The sequence below is a fragment of the Mustela lutreola genome, chromosome 2 (genome assembly GCF_030435805.1).
Source record: "Mustela lutreola isolate mMusLut2 chromosome 2, mMusLut2.pri, whole genome shotgun sequence".
NCBI classification, from domain to species: Eukaryota; Metazoa; Chordata; class Mammalia; order Carnivora; family Mustelidae; genus Mustela; species Mustela lutreola.
In genome coordinates, this window is record NC_081291.1 from 186,316,898 (window position 1) to 186,342,081 (window position 25,184).

Below are 25,184 nucleotides of genomic sequence, written 5' to 3' on the forward strand. Positions count from 1 at the left end.
TCAACTTCTTAATTTAAAGGAGTGTACAGTTATTTTTAGCATCATCCCAAGATTGTCATTTAATGAAGGTCCCTCTCACGGACTGAAGCCACTATGCAATTATTAAGAACGCTTAAACTTAACTCTACCCTTTAGTGAATTAAATAAATTCCCAGTATGCCTCCTTGATTTAAAAAAAAATGCCAAAGAATATTTTGACAGAAACAACAATTGCCAATATGAGAACACAGAGTTGAGTTTTATCTAGGAAACATGAGTGTCCTAGGTTTCTGTATTTGTACATGTTTGTACACACATATTTCTACATAGACACATGTATATATACACATGAGCTATATAAGAGTGGGCATTTTGGCTATCAGAAAATAAAAACAAAGATTGTGTCAATGAATGTGATTATTTCAAATATCATTTTCTTTCAGACATGTTGAATTCTATCTTTGATATAGAATCAAATGTGCTAAATTGTATTACAGGTTTGTTTATGCTGGGAATAATGAATTAAAAGAAATAAAATGTTATTTAATAAAATAAACCAGATACAAAATCTTGCCTTGTATTTACAGATAAATTTTAATGGAATATTTCATGGTCTAACACAAATATCAGACCCAATGACACTAATTCTTGTACAGCCTTTGGCTTACCCTGTATAACAAAATCTGTTATTTAAAGTAGACTATAAAATACCTTATGGTAAGTGAACTTCCAAAGACACAAAGAAAATCCCCCATAAATTTAAAAGCTTATCTCAAATTCTTATTGGCATAAGCTTAGGATGGATATATTATTAATTGTATTATCTTAGGTAGTTGAAATATATAATACTGGTTAGAATGTGGAAATTAAAAAAAATAAGTTTAGGTATTTTTGCTTCTGTTCCTAGTCAACATTAGTAAACACACATAAGTGAATGCAAAATTACCTTTACAGAGTTTTGAAATTTTGGCAATTTCAAGCAAATTTCCCTAAGTCAGCAACATTTTTTTTTTTTTACCCTTAGTCAGCATATTACAAGGTTCATATTTTCCAAGGAGTAACGATTAAATGTTGTACAAATAAGATAACATTTTTACTACCATTTAATTTTTAAAACTTTCACTTAGAAATTTACAAGGAAATTAGGCATCACTGAGAAAATCTAAAATGAATGAATAATGTAGTCAGTTGAAAAAAATACACAAAATAATGTGTTTGGTATAAAGGAATGTGTTTTGTGACATCCTTTATAACTTGTCAGTGGGAAGAAAGTTCCATCTTTCATTGTCTGCTTTCAGACCTAAGAAAATGAACTAAATGAATAGACAATTCAGTAATGTCCAACAGATAACTAAAATTCAAATTTTATTTTTCCATATGTATCAGACAATTTTTTTCTGACAAGACTTTACTGAAAAATGAAGTGCAAATGGGAACCCTGTAAGAATGTTTTTAAGAGTTGTACATGACATATTTTAAGCGCCACTAAGTACACATTGAATACTTTGTAAGTATATAGGCATAGCAACATGCAAGTGTCATGTACCTAATATTACAATATGCATTTTGTTTTTTGAAAATATTTATGATAACAGTAGATTCAATAATTGTGGTTCTTTATCTTCTGTGCAGTTTTCTTTATTTGGGCAAATCTTCTTTATAGCACAGAATTTATTTTTATGTTGTCATCAATATACCCTTCCAAAAGTTATGAATTTCATGTCATATAAATAGAACATTTTATTTTTGAAGCTACATTACTGGGAACACCTGCATTTCTGGGTACCATTTTCTGAGATAAGTCTTTAAATTTTTTTTTTTTTTAACATGGCAGACTTGTTCCAATGTTGATTATGTTAAAATACTTATGATAAAAATGGAGCTTTCTTGAGGGAATACTTTTTGGTTGAGTGAAAAGCTAAACAACCAATTCACAAATACTGATGTGAACTGAATATGAAGAAAATAGGTCAGTAATCCCAAACTCGTGGGTTAATCCTTGACTGCATCATTGAATCTACAATAAGTACAGCAGGTACAATTAAATAAATTTGTAACGAGATTAAAATTTTATACACTTATAAGGAGAAAGAGTCCTAGTTTTGACAAATCTCTAAATTATTCTTCTATTTATGAGAATCATTCAATACATCAGAAACACAGAGAAAAGCAAAAAGGATAGAGAGATAACAATTCAGTTTACATTTCATACTTTTTTTTAACCAACTGGTGACCACTGCTTTCAACCATCAAACATTTTATTGCATATAACTTTCACTATCAGCAAATATAAAGAGAAAACTGTCTACTAGTATCATGTACAAGGAAAAGCATTTGAAGAAAGAAAACATTTGAGGTTTGACAGTACTGTGTATAAGAGAAGTGTAATGTGGCATTCAAAAGTCCGTGTGGGATTCACTGCTGTTCTGACCCTGGATGTGGGAAAAGTGCTTAAGTGCTGAGCCCTGGTAGGTTTTTCTTTTGCCCCTGCAATCTTCAAATATCTTTTAACTTTTCTTCTTTTGAAATATACAGTATGTTTTATAGGGGAAAATAGTGTTTCTTCTTTACATCTTTTTCACATGTGGGCCCATTCTCTCCAAAATAACCATACATTTCTTGTCATATATATATATATATATATACATATATATATATATATGTATATATATATATATACCTAACATATATATATATGGAAAAGATGGTAAAGATTTGACCAAATATATTTTTAACATAACCACATAACATAGAAACATCCTACATTAAACATATTTTATAGATTTAACATAATTTTAAATAGTTTCTTGCATCTTTTTTTTTCATCCTTAGGAAAAATTGCTTTTAAAATGTAATTTCCTTTTAGAATAATTAAATTACATCATTTGAAAAATTCATATTATGTCTAAGCAGACAGAATAAAGTGGGGATTTGTGGCAATACTTTGCATTCATTATTCAGATATTATTTGTTAATAAGGAGGCAGTTATAAATACTTAAATTTTTGTCTTACATAGATAACAGTTCTTGGGAAAATAAATCACATACATAATTTTTACTTAAAAGTACAGTATTGATTTATAAGAAACTGTTGCATTTTAAATATTAAATGAAATGTAAGATTGGATTCCAAAGTGTTGCCATTTAAATTATTTTTTAAAAATCAACACACTTATATTACATTGAAATACTAAGTAGGCATGAGAAGAACTATCCTTATAAAGTTAGCATATTTTGCCTATAGGAAAAGTTAATGATAGGAAAGGAAAAACAAATGCAAATCCATACACCATTGAATACAATAAAAGAAATTGGCTTTTGAGATTTCCCAGGGGCTGGGGAGAGGACTGCATGTTAGTCCCAAAGAGTGCTTCCTGGGATATCCTGTAAATAATTATTTCTTCTATATCATAGCCCATGTTAAAAGTGAGAGGTAGAAGGATTATTGTAAGTATGCATGGCAGAGAACTTACCAGCTATATCCAATAACTATTGCATTCAATATTAATAATCTCAATACATAAAAATGCTGATGAGTTTAGAACCCATTCTTGTATGTTGTCCCCTTTAGCTCTCTTTATAATTTTGCTACTTTCTTTCAATCCATTGCCTTTGGAAGGGTATAAGTGCAAAGGGTATGTCTGGGACAGAATAGGGAAAGAAAGGGGGAAAAAAAACAACAGAAAAAAGGTCCCAAAAAATCCCCATTAAGATATAGTGACTTTAACTATTAATTAATGGTAACCTATGTTCTTTGATTGAATAAATGTGTACTTATAATAAAAGTACTGTAATCTATTAAAATATACACACATTTCAAAAAAAGCTTAAGAATTTCAAATTCAATTAGTTATCAAAGTTTACAACTCAGGTTATTTCTTTGTCTCCAGTAGTGTTAAAAACTAGGCCAAATAATTTTATTGTGTCACATTCATGATTAAATAAAAAAACTTAAAGTGTCTGTTGTTGAATCAATTATATTTTTAATTAATGTTTTAGTGTGTGGGAGGTGAAGATTAGCAACCTCTCGGACTGTGTTAAAGAATTCTTTAAAATCCCTTTGCATTAGTATCCAGCAATAGAATTGCAGATATTGCACTGAGTATATTTCAATATTGCCAGTGTATATTTCAAAACAAATTCTATTATCTACACTAAGATTTCCTCTTTCCCAATATTCAAAATGCATATTATAATTACATGGGTTTCCAACATCCATACACAGCAAGTACAAGATACTTACATGTACGTACACTGTAGTTACCTATATTTTGCATAGTTTTTAGTGTGTACTTTGTGCCACTTAATAAAAAGCATTACTCAGTAATTCTTATTAGGTGTTTCATTTCTTTCAGCTGTGGTTTCCAGTTCTTTTTGTTTGTTTGTTTTGCTTTGTATATTCATCACAGATTACCATTTGCAAAGGGAGATAATATTGGGCATTTTTCGTGGGCTTTAAGTAATCCGCAATATAATGGGGAAGTTGCAGAAAGTTACGAGGTTTTGCATTTTCTTCACAATTAAAAAACACAACATGAATTTCATATTTATCATTCATAAAATTATACTTATGTCCAAAGGAAAATAAAATATATTTTAAATGTTCCCCTTGGTAACACTTTGCAATAAGTGGCACTAAATTACACGTTAACTGGTATGTTACATGGAAGAACCATCACGGTCAAACAGCTGCTGTACATGTGTCTATATGGAATCTCAATGCTGTTACAGTCATGAGTACATAATTACAAGTGAGCCTGTCCTTTTTACTGAGATATTTATATTTTTACAAAGAAATAAAAATAAATGAGGTGTTAGCTTCTTTGCCATATTTAGGAAAGTTAGTTTTCTTTCTCTATTTTAATTGTTGGGTTTCAATGCAATATTAAGCATCTTGAATCAATATGAGATCATCCAGTTTCTAGATTAAACTCCAATATCAGGTTCCTTAAACTGCTTCTTGGGTTCTCTGGTAAAAGAAAACAAGTTGAAATCTCTCTCTCTCTCTCTTTCTCTCTCACACACGCACAGCCACAGCCACACCCACACAAACACACATGTCATGTGCTCATGTGCTCCATCTTTGCTCTTGCATTCATAAACTTTCCTTTTTCTTCCTAATTTTAATAATCATCCCATCTAGGACACTCAAAAATGGGGAAAAAAAAAGAATGCTGTTTACACTTTTTTGATGGAAGACAATCAATTTACACTGTAAACAGTACACTGGCAGAGAATAGCTACTTTGGGTAAAGAATAATGTCTCATACTCTACTAGGGGTATATGTGTGTTCACACTCCTTCCATTCAGTTCCATAGCTACTGTGCTCAACAAGCAGAGACAGAATTTGGCTGTGTGCATACACATGTGCACATTTCACACATTGCAATCAACATGGTCCCATTTTTGTATTTTTTCCTGATTTTTATAGAAATGTGTAGAATTTTTATAATTTATTCCCTTGTTTGGTGGAAATAGAGTAAATTTTAAAGAGAGTAAAATACAGTTCTATTGCTATATTTTTCAAGAACTAAAAATGATACCTAATTCAAATCTAACTATTTTAACTGGCTAAACATTTCATTAGAGCTCACAAATCTTAAAATATTAGTTTCTTTTAAAGAGTTCTATTGGCTTTTTATATTACTCTAAAGGGTTAAAAGAGTCAAAAATTTTGAAATACAACCAATTTTTGATGTCTAATTTTATAGTGCTATAAATAATGATTGAGTTATTTAGGCAACAATTTAGCAGTTGGAGCAAGTAGAATATAGACAAAATGAAAAGGGATGTAAATACAGCATCTATGAAGAGTAGCAATTTTGTAAGTGCATCCTGAAATTAAGTTTTAAATAGTAATTGATGATGCAGTTTATACGACTTACTTCTGTAATAAGAACCTTTCCATTTTGTACTAACAGGATGGATTTTGTTTTGTGGAGTCTTTCTAAAGATTATGCATTGAAAGATATGAACAGTTTATAAACCTATTCTAGTTTCAATGTGTCTAGTAGCACCTACCTGATTCTCTCAAACTACCATACTATATTAACATATTATTGCATTTTTCCACAGATGGTATGGAGTGAACTGTAAAAACAAGCATGCAATCACATCAATGCAGACTTATTTCCTTAAAATGTCATACTGTATATGATTTATTATGTTAACACTCAACCACATCATATTATTTATGTTCTGTATATTCTGAAAAAGTGCTGCTTGACTGACATCGTCCTTTTTCTTTTGTGAGAAATCAACAAGATAAATGCTTCAACAATAAAAAAAACAATTTAAAAATTCTAACGTTGTCTTTAAAAGTTTATACTTTTCTGATAAATAATCTAAGATACAGCACCCTTGTCTTCCATTTGATATTAATACATGATGTCATACTCAACCATTCTCATTTCCCAAAAATAAATTCCAAGATATTATTTTTAAAACCATAGGCCATCATACTTTCAGACATCACAAGTGTAGCTACCGTATTGTCATATTTGTTTTCTTCTTAAAGGTGCAATGCTTGTGAATGGGAAAATAATTTTTATCTAACTGGATTTTTAATTTTTAGCATATAATAAATTTAATGAGAACTAATCTAGCAGTATTGTATTTTACTAGAAGAAATAATATGACTTTAGATTGACTCTGTCATATTTAAGAATACAGCATTTCTTAATGTTAAATACACCAAAATTTCAGAAATAATCCAGAGAAAGAGACTTTCACCTTGGAGTTAAAAGCATGGCAGAAATTCTCCATCACTAACTGTTCATAAGTTTGTACCTCACAAAATGCATAGACAGGAATTTAATATAAAGAATTAGTTCATTTATACAGAAAACATGTCTTAAACACTTCTTTTTGGCAAACCAACATAGGTAAGCAGCTCTGGAACTGCCAAATTAAAATTTGTAAATTTTTAGCAAACTAAGAGTTTACTTTTAGGTTATTATTCAACTGTGGTTGTAATTTAAAACCTGAGGCTGTGCACTGGTTGTTAGCTTAAAATTACCTTTCCTTATAACATTGTGCTTCCATTGTATAACAAATAAAAATTAACAAGAACTAGAAAAATTTGTTGTTGAACAGTGCTAGGACATACAGACAAAAATACTAATACATGTTATCTACTTATAATATTGGTTTAAGTAATATCTAAAGGGATATAATGGACATTAGAAAATGCTTACTTATGACTGAATTACCTACAGCCAAAAAAGTTAAATATGTATCAAATAATGTTTAATTGGATTTATTATATGCACTATATACAGATACTAAATGTCTCAAAATTGTGCCCTATGGATACTTCAATTTTGTTTAGGCAGGTGAGTCTTTATGGAGCAAATAAATTATAGAATCAAATTAGAAAAATGAATGAAATCTTTGTGATTCCTGAAGCAGTAAAATGTTTATAAAAATGTTTTGGTAAATGAAACTAAAATAACCAAATGGTCAGATCTATATAATTATATAAGATGTCATGTCATGATTGCAATGTATACACACATGGCTCCTGTATCAAATACTATATTTTTAAATAGCAAATTGATACAGCTTCACCAGTATTATCTCAAACATTCCAGAATATATTCTACAGTATTTTCAGTTGTGTTTTCTAGGGCGTATGTTTCCAAACATGTCTTTGAAGGCAGACATGTAGAAAACATTGTTGTAAACCTCTAATTTCTGGTTAAACTTAGATGTATTAGGTCTTTACCTAACCCTGTTCCTTGTGAAAACTGTCCAGTGGTACACTGACAAAATTTATGATTTAAAGGGAAAAAAATGAGGGCAAAAAACCAAAACAAAAACACCTTTGCATACTTTTTTTCAACGTATAAAAACAATTCAATACCATGATCCAAGGAGATGATTAACATTGTTAAGGCTGTATATTCAAGCACTGTATGTTAAAAGAGCAATGGTGTGGAATTTAGGCAGTAAGAAATGTCCTGCATTATGGATGGTACAGTAATTAAAGAATGATGCTTTCGACAGCTGATTGTTGGTATACACTGGCTACTGATAGCAGTACGGTATGGAAGTTAATAAAGGTAGCAGAAGATGGTAGAAATGAATTCTGAAAGATGATAGCCAGTTTTCTCCAGCAGCCAGCCTGGTAAAGAAAACTCATAATCTTGGCCTGCATTTTAAATGAAATACTCTTTTTTCTCTTCAGCATTGACTTGGCTGCCTTCAGCATTGATAATGGCTGTGTCAGCATCCGGTGCATCTTCAGCCCCTTTAGCTTCATTTGTTAAGTATGTTCCTGTGGGTATTGGAAGAAAAAAAAAAATATATATATATATATATATATATATATGTGTGTCAATTCTGTGAGAATGGTAAGATAGCCAGCATTAAAGGTACATTCACTTATGAAGAAGCTTGTGCCAGATTTCTTATATGTTGGAACATATTCTGTGACATAATAAACCACACAATTCATTCTTCTACTGTTGCACACTATCTTTCAGTTTTCAGATATATATTATAGATGAAGCTGTGGCCAGGTTGACTAGAGGCAACTGCCTAACTAGTGTGGGTGATGAGTAGTTTGATTTCTTTAATGATGGATATAGACCATGTGCTCTGTGCAGCTGTAGCAATCAGGGTCCTTTGTTAAGATGTTGATAATGATCACATCAAACGTGTCATCCTCATTTTGAAAACTTCCCTTAAAAGAAGATTATGTCAATAGTTTGCTACCTAGCCCATTGCAAAAAAAATTACATATTTTCTTCACTAATATGGCCATATGTATATCTATAAACCTACAAACAAAAAATGTTGACCAAATGTTTAATATTATAGTTGAATGTCAGTCTAAGAGATAAATTATAAACTTGTTTTTGTTTTTTCCTTTTTTCTTTCTTCTTCTTCTTTTTTTTTTTTTTTTTTTTTTTTCCTGAGCCAGTGACTCACTCTGTGACCTTTGGCTATTGGTTAGACATTATTTTGTTAAACCAAACCAACCTTCATTAAGTAAAATAATCAAGATTTCTATGAAGTAATTTCATATTTAAATCTCTCTGTGTGTCACATATATACGTATACTCACTTAATTGTTCACGATAAAGCTAGTCTTCAGAATGTTTTTTGTTAAACTTAAGATAAGAATACTCTGTTAAATATTACCTACCTTTATGTCTTGCCAGATATCGACCAAGCAGAAATATAGAACACAGCGTCACAAATACAACTACGGCCACTATTCCTCCTATAAGAGCATGATCAGGGCCAGTCTGGCCAGCCAGAGCATTGGGATCTAGAGAAGAGAATAAAACATCACACCAATGATGTCTTATTTAAGCATAGAATATATATTTGCATTGGAATGAGTTCTTTTAAAAATTAGCACATTTCTATTGAAATAAAATTTCGTTAATGTGTATTAAACCAACTATCTAGTCAACAGATATTCATTTATAAAACATACCTGGGGCTATAACATTTGCCACATCAATCACAGTTGTCATTGACTATACATTTTAAGGCTGGATAAACAAATATACATATATAATTTTTTTTTAAATGGGAGAGAGAGCACATTAGGGTGGGGGAAGGGCAGAGGCAGAGGAGAGAGAATATTAAGCAGACTCCCCATTCAGCGTGGAGCCTAAAGTGGTGCTCAATCTCATGACCCTGAACTGGGATCATGACCTGAGCTGAAATCAAGAGTCCCACACTTAACCAACTGAGCCACCCAGGTGTCAGGTCAAATAAACATGTATAATTTTGCATGGTTTATGCCTTTTCTTCCTCTTCTCCTTCTGAATATATGTGTGACTGTGTGTGTGTATGTGTGTGTACACACATGTATATTTTTTAGTGTGATGGATACAACTGTCTCACTTAAAAAATAAAACTTTGTCACGGGAAATGCTGGGACTGAAATGATAACTTGGAATTTATTATCATATAAATCTTATTTAAAGCTATAGAAATTGATGAACTCCCCAAGGGAGTAAGTCTAGATAGAGAGGAAAAGAAGTCTAAAAACTGAACTAAGGAACTCCCATATCTAAAGTCCTAGAAGAGAAAGTGCTTCCAGCAGAGCTGATTGAGAAGGAGAAAACAGTGAGATAGAAAAATATCCCACAGAGTACATGGTAGTTGATCAAAGGAAAGAACATATTTCAAGGAGAGGAGGTTGTTACAAATTGGGTTAAATGTGATTGACAGAAGGAGGAAAATGAATACTCAGTGTAGAGGATTAACTGCTTATTTGACTTGTAGTTTTAGAGAAAGTAGCTGGAGAGATACAGATTAATAATATACTTTCACATTTGGTCTCTAGTAAAATTACAGGAAAGAAATGAACCCAGAAAAGGATAGCCAGTTTTCAAGCAGAAATGAAAAGATCAAAAGAAAACCCAGACAACTGGGAACTTCAAAAGTTTAGAAAATCAACTACCTACAGAAGCCACACAATAAGGGATAAAACTGAGTGAGATTTGAACAACAAAACCCACTAAGCCTACTGCAAAGATCAGGTTAAGTATACTGTCTACCCTCCCAAGACCATGTTGCCAATATCCTTATAGTAACTACTTATATTCTAAAGGAGGGATTTTGGGGATGGGGAAAGTAAAAAAAATAAATTGGGCCTGGAAATTATGCTTTCAAAAGATCTTGAAGTATGATAATGGACACATGAATATGACATATTAGGAGTCTAATGTGTTTTAATGAAACTATTATGAGAAAGTAGCATATATTTAGATAGGGGGGAAAAAGTCCACTTAAAACTTCAAACAACCTCAGTTGTTTGAGGTTGAATGCAAGAGGTTGATGGTTGAATGCAAGAGGTAGAGTATAAAAGCTGTGCAGTTCCCATGGAAGTACATATTCCCAAACACACACTCCAAATGTGACCATGGAATATAACTGACAGGTTGAACTTCCCATGGGGTAGAACTGCAGGAAGCAAATAAGTGTAGAGAAGAGAATTCCATTTCTTCGAGGAATTACAACTACTGCCAAGGCAGAGGGATCCTTTAAGGTTAGTCTGGCATGTTTTCATAATTGTTATGGATAATGACTACTCAGTGTTTCCTTTCTTTATTTCCAAATGGGAGCACTTATATTAAGAAGCACTTCCTCATGGCTTTGTTCTTGCACTGTATTTTGTGTATGGGTAGAGAGGAGTATTAATAATTTGTCTTCTGATTCATTTGTCTCCAGACTAATATATCCAGATATGATGAAGAGGATATTTTGGGTATTTGAAGATCTTAGTCTTTGAGTTAGTTACATTGGCTTGATGGGACATTAGGTTGTCTTTTTGGACAGAGTATGGCAGTTGTTGGTGTCAGAAGAGATGAAGAAATATTTGGTGATCAGAAGGATATATTGGGGAAGATATTTCTAGCTAATTAAAAACTTTTTCCTCTTCTTTCCATGCACAGAGCTAAACATTTTCTAGCTTCACTTCAGTTGAATGTAACTATGTGATCTGTGTTCTGAACAACATAATGAAGGTCCAGCCAATAAAAACACATCCCACATGCAACTCTCCAGGGTGATCTCAGGAGACATAAATTGAAAATGAGAGAAGCTACAAGAGTAGGTATGGAAATAGATTATTCAGTCTCCACCTGGAAGAAAATTGTCCAATTAAAAATACATGCACCAAACTGCACAAGGGGAAAATAAATAAATAAATAATAAAAATAGAAATTATAAAAAAGTTTATTTTAAAAACACTGTGCATTAAAAAGTTAATTTATTGGAAGCTATTGTTAATATAATTTTTATTATATATTTCTTGTATTTTCCTTAATTTCTGGCATTGGCTGTGAATATAAAAATTATAAAAAAAGAAAAACAGGAAGAAAATGAAGCAAAAAATAAACTTGTTATGTCTTAGAATTCCCCAATCTTTCTTCCTCTCCCTTTGCCCCTCTCAGCTCACTCTCAAAAAAGGAAGGAGGAAGGAAGTGAGTGAAGGAAGGAAGGAAGGAAGGAAGGAAGGAAGTTCCTTCCTTCTCTTTTGTTCTGTTTTATACTTTAGCATCAAACCATAGACCAAGATACATTTTAGGTAGATTAAAATATGACAATAAAAATGTTAGATGACAGCACAAATCTATATGTGTATAACCACATCATAGCTAAAGTATTTCAAATCATAACCCATAAGTCAGACATCATAACACAAAAGTTTGGTTAGATACTTCAGAACCAGTTTCCAACCCCACTTCTTGCTTAAGTCCCCAAATGCAGATAGTCATAAATCATTTCCAATTTGTTTGCTGAATATCACTCAGAACTGAGCACTCTTTGGGGGAACTGAGAAATCACTCCTGTTCATACATCTATGTACCTATTTCATTTCCTGAAGGTAAATTCTGAAACATGCTATTGCTGATCCAGTTGGCATAAACATTATTTAAAGGCTTTTGATAAATAGTGCCAAATTATGTTGTAGAAAGATGGTATGAATTTATCCTGTAGCATCTACATCTGAAGGATTCCCCCCATAAAACTATCATCAGATGTTAAATTTTTTTTTTAAAATTGCCAATGTAATATTGCTAAGTGTTAAATATTTAGTATTTATAAGTTTCCATAAATGTGTCTAACTGCTTTTGCCCATATGAATTCATTAATTTGAAATGGATACTTATTCATTTTGACCATTTTTCTTTCAAATTTTCTGTTTCAACAGCTTTCTCCATAGAAAGATGAATATTTTTAGCGAGTTTTACTTATTCTTCATTTATTATCTTTTCAGTGATGGATAAGCATTATAACTTTATGTAATCAAATCTATCAAACTTTTGTGTTATGAAGTCTGACTTATGGGTCATGATTTGAAATACTTTAGCTATGATGTGGTTATACACATATAGATTTGTGCTGTCATCTAACATTTTTATTGTCATATTTTAATCAACCTAAAATGTATCTTGGTCTATGGTTTGATGTTAAAGTATAAAACAGAACAAAAGAGAAGGAAGGAACTTCCTTCCTTCCTTCCTTCCTTCCTTCACTCACTTCCTTCCTCCTTCCTTTTTTGAGAGTGAGCTGAGAGGGGCAAAGGGAGAGGAAGAAGGATAGAATCTTAAGCAGCCTCCATGCCTAGTGCAGAGCTTGACACAGGGCTCCAACTCACAACCCTGAGATCATGACCTGAGCCAAAATCAAGAGATTTTGATTTGTCAAGAGACAATTAACAGACTGAGCCTCTAGGGACCCCTGTACTTTATTTTCTAAAATATTATGTCTAGTATTTGTCAAGATTATATTTATTATTTTCATTTTATGACCATCAAACCTACTCAGTTTCCAACTTGTTTAAATAGTGTTTAAGTTGTTCTGTTAGGGTTTTTCTTTTTCTTTCTTTCCTTTTTTTTTTTTTTTTTTTTAATCTATTTATTTGCGAGAGAGAGTGAGCATGAGAGGGGAGAGGTGAGAGGTGAGAGGGAGAAGCAGAATCTCCTCTGTGTGGGGATCCTGATGTGGGACTTGATCTGGGGACTCGAGGATCATGAACATGAGTGGAAGGCAATTGCTTAACTAACTGAGCCACCCAGGTGCCCCAGATTTTTCTTTCTATCATTGATACCAATATGGATGACAATATCATCTTGATTCTGATGTTCTCAGAATTGCAGCAAAAATCTAGAGGGACAAGCTGGAATCCTTCTTTTGACCATGGTAGGTCTCTTTACTCATCCCAATATCTAGAATTACTTTTACATTTTCTATTTATCTAAAATTTGAAAGCAAATTGCAGTACACATCTCCTCATAGGAAACTTTCATGATAATAACATTCTTGAACCTTGGATATTTAAGTATTACCTTGTACAATATATTAGTATAATGAATCCACACTCAGATTCATTATAATTCACAACAATTAGTCAGTGTTCTGGCTCTTTGTTTTCCCTCACTCCACCAAGATAAATCTGAAATCATTCAGGTTTGTTTTTTTTTTTCCATCATTTAAGTGACCTGCTTTTTCTAAATGACTGCATTCTTTGTTTTTTCCTCCACTGTATTTTGATATTTTACCTAGATATATTTTTGTAATTTGCCTCAAGTCAAAATGTTTTTTCATTTGGAAACCTACTTTTTAAAATTAATATCAAATTAGTTCATTTGATTTGAGATTATGAATTCTTTTTTTTAACTCTCTTTTGATTAACAATTATACTATTTTTTTCTATTTTCTTCTTCAGAAAATCCACATGTAGAAAATTCATATTTATGTTGGTAGAAAATTCATATTTATGTTGCATATGGGTCATTCCCTACTATTTTTATGATCATTTTACTAATTTACATTTTGTTTTAGTTATATTTCCCAAGTTTATCTTATGTTTATTTAATTTCACTTTCTACCATAGATTTTCCTTATTTCTTCCAATAGAATTTTGTTATTGATTGTGACTTAGGTTTAACCACACTATTTAATCCCACTGTGTACTTACTAGTAGATGTTTTAGGTAGTTGCATACTATTGATAATAATAAGTGACAGTTTTATAGTATTCTCTTTATTGTAGTATAACAATTCCATTTAAACATCTGGGAAAATGCTTTTCTTTGTTGAGCATACATTATTTCTCTTCTTTTACTGAAAATATTTTTCAATGGATACAAATTAGCTTTTATTCTGTTTACCCATACTTGCATTTTCTTTATTATTAATGTTGAAATGTTTTGAAGAAGGATTCTTTGTTCTGATGCTGGTAATTATTCCTGCTCAGCTTTCATGCTGCAAATCTATCCACCTACAGAAACTATCTTTAAAATAAAATATATATAATATGGCATCTGTACATAGTGGGTAGACTAGAAAGAGTCTTGGGATGTAGATCATTACTGGTGAGAAATTTCACTGATTTATTTCATGTATTTTGCCTATAATCTTCATGATCACAGTAGAATCTCAGATATGTGGACCATTCTTCCTTTTCTCTTTACAGTAAAACAATCTTTTTAGAATTTGTTTAAATAAATTTAAATTTATAGTGTTTTCATTTCATATATTATCATTGTGTTTTAGATACATTTGTAGATATATTAATAGGACTTTCAGAGAAAGTAATGCAAACACACTTATTTGACTCTCTTCATTAATATTCCACATATATTCATAGTCTGTGAAGTAAACACTTCAAGTTTTAGCCTTCACCTCATCAGCAAAATAAGTCAACATGTGGTCCCATAATTTTTAAGGTTTCAAAGATATGGATATAGATGTTACTCTGCACATCTATTTGTGAATTAATTTTTTTTAAATGAACACTGTTGGTTATGCTTTTCCTTTTCCTCCTTAACTGTTAGAGCTAAAAGTCCGCCTGTAATTTCTATTCTTAACAACTAAAACAAATGTTTGAAATTGAGGATCAGATAAGTATCACCCTAATAACAAAAAATAATATATAATTTAAATGGCTTGGTCTCAGTTGGAATCTCTTATATATCCTCTCTCATATCTCTCTTACTGTCATAGCAATAACAAAATTTTTAAAAGTACAACGTTCTGAAGTTCCTTTAGTGATAGCTGAGTCTTCATTATTATTCAGATAAATACATCATATATCTTAGACCATTATTCATTCTCAAGTGTTAGTCTATGATTTGAGGGAGATAGTCTATTAACACTGGAGTAAGTAAATCCCAATGGATTTGGCAATAATTAGCAGTCTCTTTAGTTGACAATGCACAAACACAAAGAACACTGTAGAACTAAAACTTTCTAAATTTAACATTTTCCAATTTGGGTTACTGAACACTTACTAAAGGTCTCCAAAGAGAAAATTATGTCAAATAATAATATTTAGGTTCATAATTTCTGATATTCAGAAGGGTAGAAAGTAACCTTATAGTTTTATTTAACACCTTAACAAGGAGAAACCTAAATTATGTAATTCTATCCTTGAAATCATTGCTGGGGGTTTCTATCAAGTAGCTTGTCTGTCATAAGTTCCCCTTTAAAATGAAAAGTATAAACTCCAAAGAAAGAACATCTGACTTTCTAGGATCACATCATGTAGAATTCATAAATGCTACATAGTTTTTAATTCAAGTGTTAGAATTATTTTATAATAAGTAATTTTATAAGTTATCATATATGATTTCCAGCTTGAAAAAAAAATGGTAAGAAAGAAGTAAAACTAAGATCATTTATGTAAATATTTTAAAATTAGTTTTCAAGCCTCTTTTTTAAGAGAATGATTTTTCATTGTATATTAAAATATATATGTTTTCAAGGCCACATTTGGATTAACAATTGTAATTTTTTTAAATGATAAGATTCTAAGGATGTGTACTGTAATAAACATGCTAAGTCACTCCTGAAACTGGTAAAAAGTCTTTACTGTTTTCTTATTGAAATCTAATAAATACTATCTACAAAGCTTTAAATATCAGGGTTCAGATGATACATTCATTATCAATAGTTAAGTATCATTTTTTAAATGATTTTATTTATTTATTTGACAGACAGAGATCACAAGTAGGCAGAAAGACAGGCAGAGAGAGAGAGAGAGCGAAGAATAAGCAGGCTCCCACTGAGCAGAGAGCCTGATGCGGGGCTTGATCCCAGGACCCTGGGATCCTTACCTGAGCCGAAGGCAGAGACTTTAACCCACTGAGTCACCGAGGGGCACCAATAGATTAGTATCAATTTTAAAAATATGGAGTAATGAATTGGATAGTAAACCAGAAAACTGCCAATTAAGTTTGAGACTAAAATAAAGAGGAAATCTTTGACAAATCTAGGATTAGAATTCAATGTCAATATTGAAAAATATGAGTAAGAAAAAGCTGGAACAAATACAAGAATCAATGAAAGAAACAGTGCCTCTTATAGAAAAGTCACTAAATAGTTCCCTAGTAACATTCATCAGTCATTGTGAGTCAAGATTCAAATGAATAAGACCAGAATAGTACAAATTTAGACCAAATATGACCAGACTGCATGATAAGAGCCATTTCAACAGTAAATCCACTTATATTCTGTACCCATTTGGGAGCATTTTTTAAAGTGATTGAAAACTCTTGGAGAAATTTCAGTTTAACTATAAAATGGTTCAAAAGTATGAAATTTAACTCAAAAATAAGTGTAAAGCTGGGATTGTCACAGTTAGAAATAGAAAGCATAAATAACTTTTCAAGTTAGTTTCCTTAAGTGATTCTGAATCATAATCAAATGACATCTAGCATTTCTACTGAATCTTCTCTTGCTGGGAATGTACTTGCTTTGTGTATTTAAGACTTTAGAAAGTAGGTTATTCTTATTTTAAGAAACAGCTATGGTCTGAATTGTGTTTCCCACGAAATCCATATGTTGAAGCACTATTCCTCAGTGTAGTGGAACTTGGAGATGGAACCATTGCGAGAAAACTAGGTTTAAATGAGATCATGATGGCGAGGATCTCACAGTGAGATTAATGCCCTTAAAAGAAAAGATACCAGAGCTAAGTCTCCCTCTCTTTCTCTTTCCCTCCCTCTCTCTGTCTCTCCTGCTCTGCCATGTGAGGACATAATTTGAAGGCAGCTCTCTGCAAGCTAGGAAGAGAGCTTTCTCCAGAACCTGGCCATCTTAACCTTCTAGCTTCCAGAACTGTGAAAAGTAAATTTCTGTTGTTTAAGGCAATCAATGGTATTTTATTTTTGGCAACCTGAACTGACTAATGTGGAAACTGTATTATGATCTTTTTCATGTGTTCTCTCACTTGACTTATGCAAAAATTTAAGGCCATAGGAAATAGATTTGGGGAAGTTTGGATAATCCATACTCATTCCCAGTCAATTTTTTTGGAGACAAATAGAAGACACAAGACTATACCAATCAATTTCTTTTAGTGAGTTACCTATGATTGAGTTGTACATTGTATTAGGTGCTGTAGTGAGTTAACCCTGAAAACCCCTCAATATGCTCACCCACCTACGTTTCACAGTGGTTAAGATGCAATGATTGACACCCAGAACATCATATGAAATAAATCTTGGAATTAAACTATGTTGTACTGTGTACACAAATAAAAGGAAAACCGTAGAATTGAAAAAAAGCCAGTTAAAGTCTTCAAGTCAAAGAATTGCTCACAAAATCCTGGATTTACAAATTGTTTATACCAAACCACTTACTTGTTTATACCAAACCACTTACTGCTTACCACTTACTGCTACTGATTTGACTTTAAACAAGTTTCTTAACCTTTTCATCTTTAAAATGTGAATAATTCTTATTTTCCAGGGTTGTCAAAGATTAACTGTGTTACTGTACATAAAGAGCTTAAAGGCATATTTGACACAATGTAATGTAAGCACTATCTAACAGTTATATGCGGGGGAGAAAGGTGGAAAATATAAATTGCTCTGTAGAAAAATATAGGCTTCTTTTTTCAACTTCTAAAACACTCATTCAGGACTTTTGCTCTACATGATAATGGTGAACTGTTCTAAGTGTCTGAATATTTGAAAAATGGGGAGGGGCTATTAATAGAAAAAATTTGCATAACATGAGATTGAAGAAAATGAAGCTAATGGGAGTTTGATGGGTGAGGATTAAATGAGAGAATAATTTATTGAGTCTTTAATCTATGCCAGGTTCTGTTTTATAAATGGCTTATTTTATTCAAAGCATGCAAAGTGTTGACTCAGAAAATCATAGTTATTATTAATGTAAAGATTGATAAATTATGGGACAGCTTGTCTAAGCAAGTTTTGGGGATAGTTTTTGAAAAACTTTAAAAATAATTATGTAGTTCAGTTTTTAGAATGTGTCAGATGACTTCTATTTTAAGAACAAGTTTGTTAAAATATTTTTTCACACAATTGTATTTTCTTTTCTTCTGTCATGAAGAGGCATTCACTGCCCATCCTGGGTAAGTGACTTGACTTCCTGTTAGTGTTGTTTCTTCATCCCTTAAAATATTCTTCTTTTCCTATGCCTATGTAAAGTCCAAACAACATTGACTGGCTCCCCTTGTCAATTAGTCCTGAATTGTTTCATTCAGAAATGGCTTTTCTCTGGAATTAATTCACTTGCTTTAGTTTTATGTTCCCCAAAGAAGTTTACTTAACAGAAGTTTACTTGAAGAGGAAAGTTATATCTTTTATTTGTAAAATCACCAAAATAACAATTTTACACAGTTCTTAGAACCCAGCAGACTGAATGAGTGAATGGATAATGTTAAATTCTTATACTAAATTCCAAAAAGAACATGGATCTTTAGATACCATTTGTTGTGCCAAGCAATAAATCACTACTCTTGGCATTAAATTATTGGTTAAAAAATAATAATGCTGTTACTATTTAAATATTTTAGAAATTAGTACTAAGTAAAAATGACTCCTCCAGATTTGTACTTAAGGCTTTGGATGATTTGGTCCTAACATTAAATTTGAATTCTTACTATGTATTTAAGGGCCTATTTTACTTTTTCTAAATGGAGTAATGCTTCAGAAAGAAAATCACTATTGCAAAACCTTAGAAATAGTTATACATAATTTCCCAATAAAAATATATTATCTTTTGGCAGTATATGACATTTGCAAAGTCCCCAGAGGAAAATATATGAGTATATTCACTCAAGGATCATCTATTACCTTCTAATTTTATGTACAATCCCTGTTCTAACAAAAATACTTAAGCACAATCTCTAAAGGATAAAAAAATCATGAAAATATATTGTTCTTTGTATATGTACAGTGATTTACACATAATTTTAACTATGAACAATGTGTATAGGGACTCTAAATCTATGCATTCTAACTTAAGGTTACATCACACAACAGGTTTTCATTAATAGGAAAATTCCCTGCAAGTGCAATACTTAGCCTTTCTTCTGCCCCCAAAATTGTGTTCCATTTTCACTCTCATAAATATACTTGCTGTCACACATTTCTAGATATAATAGCATCTAAGCCTTCCTATTAAGAAAGATTAGGACAATAATTATAAAATTATTTTGTTTGTTTTGTTTTGAATTTAGTGTTTCAAGGTTATTTCGCTTAGAGATATCATCAATTTATAAACTGTTTTAGCAAGTGAGGTGTGATTATCAGTGACACAAAAGTGAAGTGTTGCTACATCCTACACAGACCTTATACACTGCCCTATAAATTCTCTCCTGCAAGAATTGTCTCCACTCAAGATCTTTTGACATTTTTTATGGGTTACAGGTTTCCTAATTATGTAACAATTGATTTCATTAACAGGTGTTATAGATAGTTAACAATACACTGGACCTAAACAACATATGCACTTGAATAAGATTCTCTATTTGTCCTAGAGAACTAAAATTTAAGTGGAAAATTTCTCCACAAAAATGTGTTCTTGTTTTTGAATAAAATAGGCTCCAGCACAAATCTCTTCATTTTTCTAATCTTCAGCTCTCAGGATACTATTTCTTTGACTACTTCAAATGAGGAAACTTTTCAGCTCTGAAGAATTTGAACAATCCAGAGAGGGCTCTTATCCAGCAGAGTAGTGTAACTATTAGGAGCAAGGGCCCTTCGCAAATGCTTCACCTCATTTAACACTGACATCCAAAAGGGGAGAGAACTTCCAGAAGGTGATTACCTGTGTGATAATAGGAGGAAGGTGAAAGAGAGGAATGTTCTTTAAGGTTATTTATGAGATCAAGAGAACAAAACAAGGTCTTAGGTAGCCATGGGATTATTTACTGCTTGAACAAGTTAGTTAAGTTATCCATTAGGCAGAAGACACCGAGTGTAATTTTACTGCTTTAAACAGTAGTCTCTCTTTAGGACTGAAGATCTGAAATAGTATCATTCAGAACCAAAAGACCCAGGTATCACTTCAGTTTGACATTCTTAGAGTTTCACTGTTCTACAACTATCAATAAGGATGTATACCTTTTCTGCCTTCCTCTAAGAGTTATTGTTAATATGGAGCCTGTACATGTAAGTCACTTCTAACAGGTGCTCCATATATAATTTAAAATAATGAACTTTGTTAAGGTTAGAGACTATAAATCTGTATTTTGTAGTTTTACTTTATTTTCAGATTAAATGTGCTTAAATTCATTCTTCAGGGTGCAATTTCTCTTACATTTATGTGATCTATAGAAGTTGCTGTATTTTTTATTCTATTGCCTCATGTCTTTCTCACTAGGAACTGTTCTGCCTTCAATTTTAACAATACCTAACTCTTTGCACATCACTGGTCTCAGCCTACACACATTAAATAAATAAATGGGAACAACCATTAAGAAGGTAGACAAATTACTAGTATATGACATTGCCATATGTCTATGTTGGCAATGTACTCTGTGCAAATCTAAAAGAATGAATTAAAGTATTTTTAAGCAGACTGGAAGTTAAAGAATTTGTATGCCATGTTTTCTGCAGAAGAGTCAAATCTAGATTTAAGCATATTTCTTCTTAAACTAAATTAAAAAGAAATGACCTAATACAAACTAAAGGAAGTATTTATTGGATAAAACCATAGTAGGGCAGATTTAATTTCAAAACACTTAGAAAATCTAAAGAATAAATGTTTGACAATGAGAATATTTATAACACTCTACATTAGTCTAAAAACTTTAGTCTGGAGCAATTGTTTATGTCAACTCATAGCAGAAAGGATTGCAATGGAAGAATAAATATTTAAAATGATGAGGAAGGATCACCTGTGAATATGTCCATTTTCATTTTTTTTTTTTTACTGGGTCAAGTTATTAGAAACACAGTACCACTGCTACTAAAATAATTGCCCTTCAGAAACCAGTCAGCTCTGAAATGTGTGCTATATTACTGGTCAAATTCAGTCAAATGAATAGCCTTGTATCTATTAATATTTTTAAATTGATTACCCTGGTAATAATTACAATAGTCATACTGACTATGTTCATATAAGTTTTTTAAAACTACTATAAATGCTCATTGAATAAGTTCTCTTGTTACAATAAAGAATATATTCTAAAGAATATAATATACACATTCTCTTTATATATCATTTGGAAGAGACTGTCACATACCAGTGGGAAAAGCTTATGTATGTTTTAAATTTCAAATTTAAGTTTACTGGAATCTTACTCCAGTATTTTTTCATATACTAAGCTATGTTCAAAGAGAAAGTAAATCTCTTCTATTTTGCCCTTACTAGTCTTTTATACAATAGCTGTTGGACCGGTATGTTACTTAAACTCTCCCTGCCTCAGTATCCACATATATAACACAGGATAATAGTGGTAAGAGGCACAAAGAACTTTTGTGTGAATCAAATGAAGTAATATATATAAATAAAGATCTTAGAACAACCTCTGGCCATAAAAGATTATGATAATGGTTAATATTTATTAAGAATAATTTTCTTATCATTTTATTAAATCATTAAATTAAATGATTAACTTATTTTATCCATAAGCCAATCTTACAACATGGTTACTGTTTTCATATCAAATTTAGTAGATTTTATAGTAAATATTCAATAATTCTTTTTATCATTTAACTTAGGTACCAATCTCCAAACTGAAAATGGAAACTAATCCAAGGTGAATTAGACTGGTATGAAAGCATTCTCATTGGAGGAAAAGTGTCATGGAAAGGTTATATCATGACTCATGTATATTAAAAACTAACTGACATCTGCACAGAAATGATCATGTGAACAACTTTCTCAAGTTTAACAAGGGATTTCATTCCTGAGATTCTTTGCTTTCTCTGTGTGGTGTTCCCTTCTTCTTCCCTCCTCCTCCTTCTTCTTCTTTTTGGTTGTTGTTCTCTTTTCATACCATTTCAGGAGAAGATTGGAAGATAAGAATCAAAGACCAAACATCACTGGGTGTCCTCTTTACCCCATCTTCCAAAATGGCCAAGGCTGGTAAACAGTGGCTAGACTTAACAAATTCACCAATAAATTTATTCAAACCCAAAAGGTTTGTAGAAAAATATGTTTGGAGTTCAAATTAAAGATTTACAAGAAAAAATCAGTCTCTTAATTTAATTGATAAGGTATAATAAAAATTGACTGGGATATCTCAAACATTATATTATGGAAAGCAATTCAGAATGTCACTTCTTTTTTTTGGATCTATTGAATATATTTATTTACCCACCTATAGGAAGAACTTTGGAAGAAGGCTGTAGCAAATTTAGTGATTTCTTCTAATATGAATTTAGAGGAAAATATCAGTTCAACTCCAAGGTAGTTAACTCTTGGATATCTGGCTCAATTTTACATAATTTATATATTTAATATCTGTCAAGAGCTGCCATATCCTCACTGTCATTAACCTCACAGACATCAATAATTAAGTGATCAGATAGCTCTCAGATCTAGACACTGGATATGACAGAAGAAGTTGTGTGCATATTTGTGAGTATAAAATAAACTCTGTTATTCCCAAAATAAATGAAAAGTTTGCATGAAACATACCATGCTTAATATACAACAATGCTTTCAATTTAAGCCGGCATGAATTTGCATATTTCATGAAATAATGGACTGTGTTTTTTTAAATTTAAGAAATAAGTATGCAAAGTGCAACTAAGCCTGTAACAAACTCTTCAGAGGAATTTGACTTAAATATTAATGAGTGGCAGATATGCTCATAAAATAATTCTGCCCTTACAAATTAATATGAAGTATGATTATATGTAAAATTATGTCCTACATCATTGTTAAAAAGCACTGGGCCTAAATTCCTGTTATGCATAAAATATAATTACTCATTTTAACAACTATTACATATACAGCACTTTGTAGAGCAAGCATACAAATGAAAAGACCTAACTGAAAGTTCTGAGATACATTTACTAAAGTCATTTAAACTATACTGAAAAAAAAAAAAAAAAAAAAAGAAGTACATGAACATAAAAAAAAAAAAAAAAAAAAATTTAAATGGCAAGATTAAGATACCTGCAATTTGTATTCTAAACTCTGTCCTGTGATCATGAACATAATTGTTTGTTTGTTTGTTTTTTTAAGATCTTATTTATTTATTTGAGAGAGAGTGAGAGCATGAGAGGGGAGGAGGTCAGAGGGAGAAGCAAACTCCATGGAGCTGGGATTCAGATGCGAGACTCCCAGGACTCTGGAATTGTGACCTAAGCCGAAGGCAGTCACTTAACCAACTGAGCCACCCTGGTGCCCCAACATAGATTTCTAAAACTTTTTTGAAGTGGTACCTAATACCTAAGACTGTCATAGAATTTTAATGGAAGAGACTTAAATCTTTCTTCTAATTAAGCATTACACATAAAATTTAGAAGAGATTATGTCCATAGATACCACTAAATATATAACCTAAAATAAAACATTCTAATTGTGATTGGAAACTTTGTGTAATTTAATCATTCTTCAAAGTTTAGCAAAATTGTTTATTTCTGTTTTGATAATAAATGGAGTGTTGTTTAGTTCCCTCCTTCCTCCTTTGTCCCGCCCTCCACATAAAATCCCTTTTTCCACATTCTTCCCTATTAGCTGTCATTCACCGAGTTCAGATTGCCTAGCAAGAGAACATGTCAAGAAAATAACAAAGAACAAACTTATTTTCTCAAGGCTAAGGCTACAGCTCAGCACCAGAAATGTTAATATCTGCCTCTCCATTTTGTTCACTGACTCATAACTGTCTTTTCTTTAACTTTAATATGAAAGAAACTTTAAGTATTTTTTACCTGTAAGATTTTCTGTTGACAGAAGTATAACAGGGGAGAAAAAGTCTCAAAATAAGCTTTTACCAAAGAAGAATTTAAAAACTTGCTTTTTATGGAAAAAAAAAAAATCACCATAAAAGTGAGAGTAAATGAATCAAAGTCTCAGTTAAGTCTTCTCTTATAGTAAGAGAGTCTCAAATTGGATTCAACCAACTATGAATTGGATGACCCTGGACAATTTACTTAACTCTCACTGAGTCTTGGTTTATACTTCTGTAAAAAATATCTTTACTTATGGTTTACTCTTAATCTCACAAAACCAACTGAGGGTTGCTGGGGGGAGGGGGTTTGGGAGAAGGGGGTGGGATTATGGACATTGGGGAGGGTATGTGCTTTGGTGAGTGCTGTGAAGTGTGTAAACCTGGTGATTCACAGACCTGTACCACTGGGGATAAAAATATATGTTTATAAAAAATAAAAAATTAAAATAAAAATATCTTTACTGATCATCTTTCTTATAGAATTGCAATGAAAGTGAAAGAACATCTGACAAGAAAAGTTCTTAGCATGGTACCCAGCAGAGAGAATCAATATGTTATCCTTGCT

General features: G+C 31.6%; 1 protein-coding gene across 1 annotated transcript in view; it reads right to left on the bottom strand.

Moving 5' to 3' along the window:
- Positions 1 to 216: 216 nt before the first annotated feature.
- Positions 217 to 25,184, bottom strand: part of CADM2 (cell adhesion molecule 2) — a gene marked incomplete at its 5' end in the record, with an annotated part of 343,268 nt that continues 318,300 nt past the window's right edge. Inside the window, 2 exons of the mRNA XM_059165081.1 lie at positions 217 to 8,258; positions 9,132 to 9,257. Coding sequence (XP_059021064.1) covers positions 8,140 to 8,258; positions 9,132 to 9,257 — 245 coding nt within the window. The remainder of the gene's footprint in view (positions 8,259 to 9,131; positions 9,258 to 25,184) is intronic.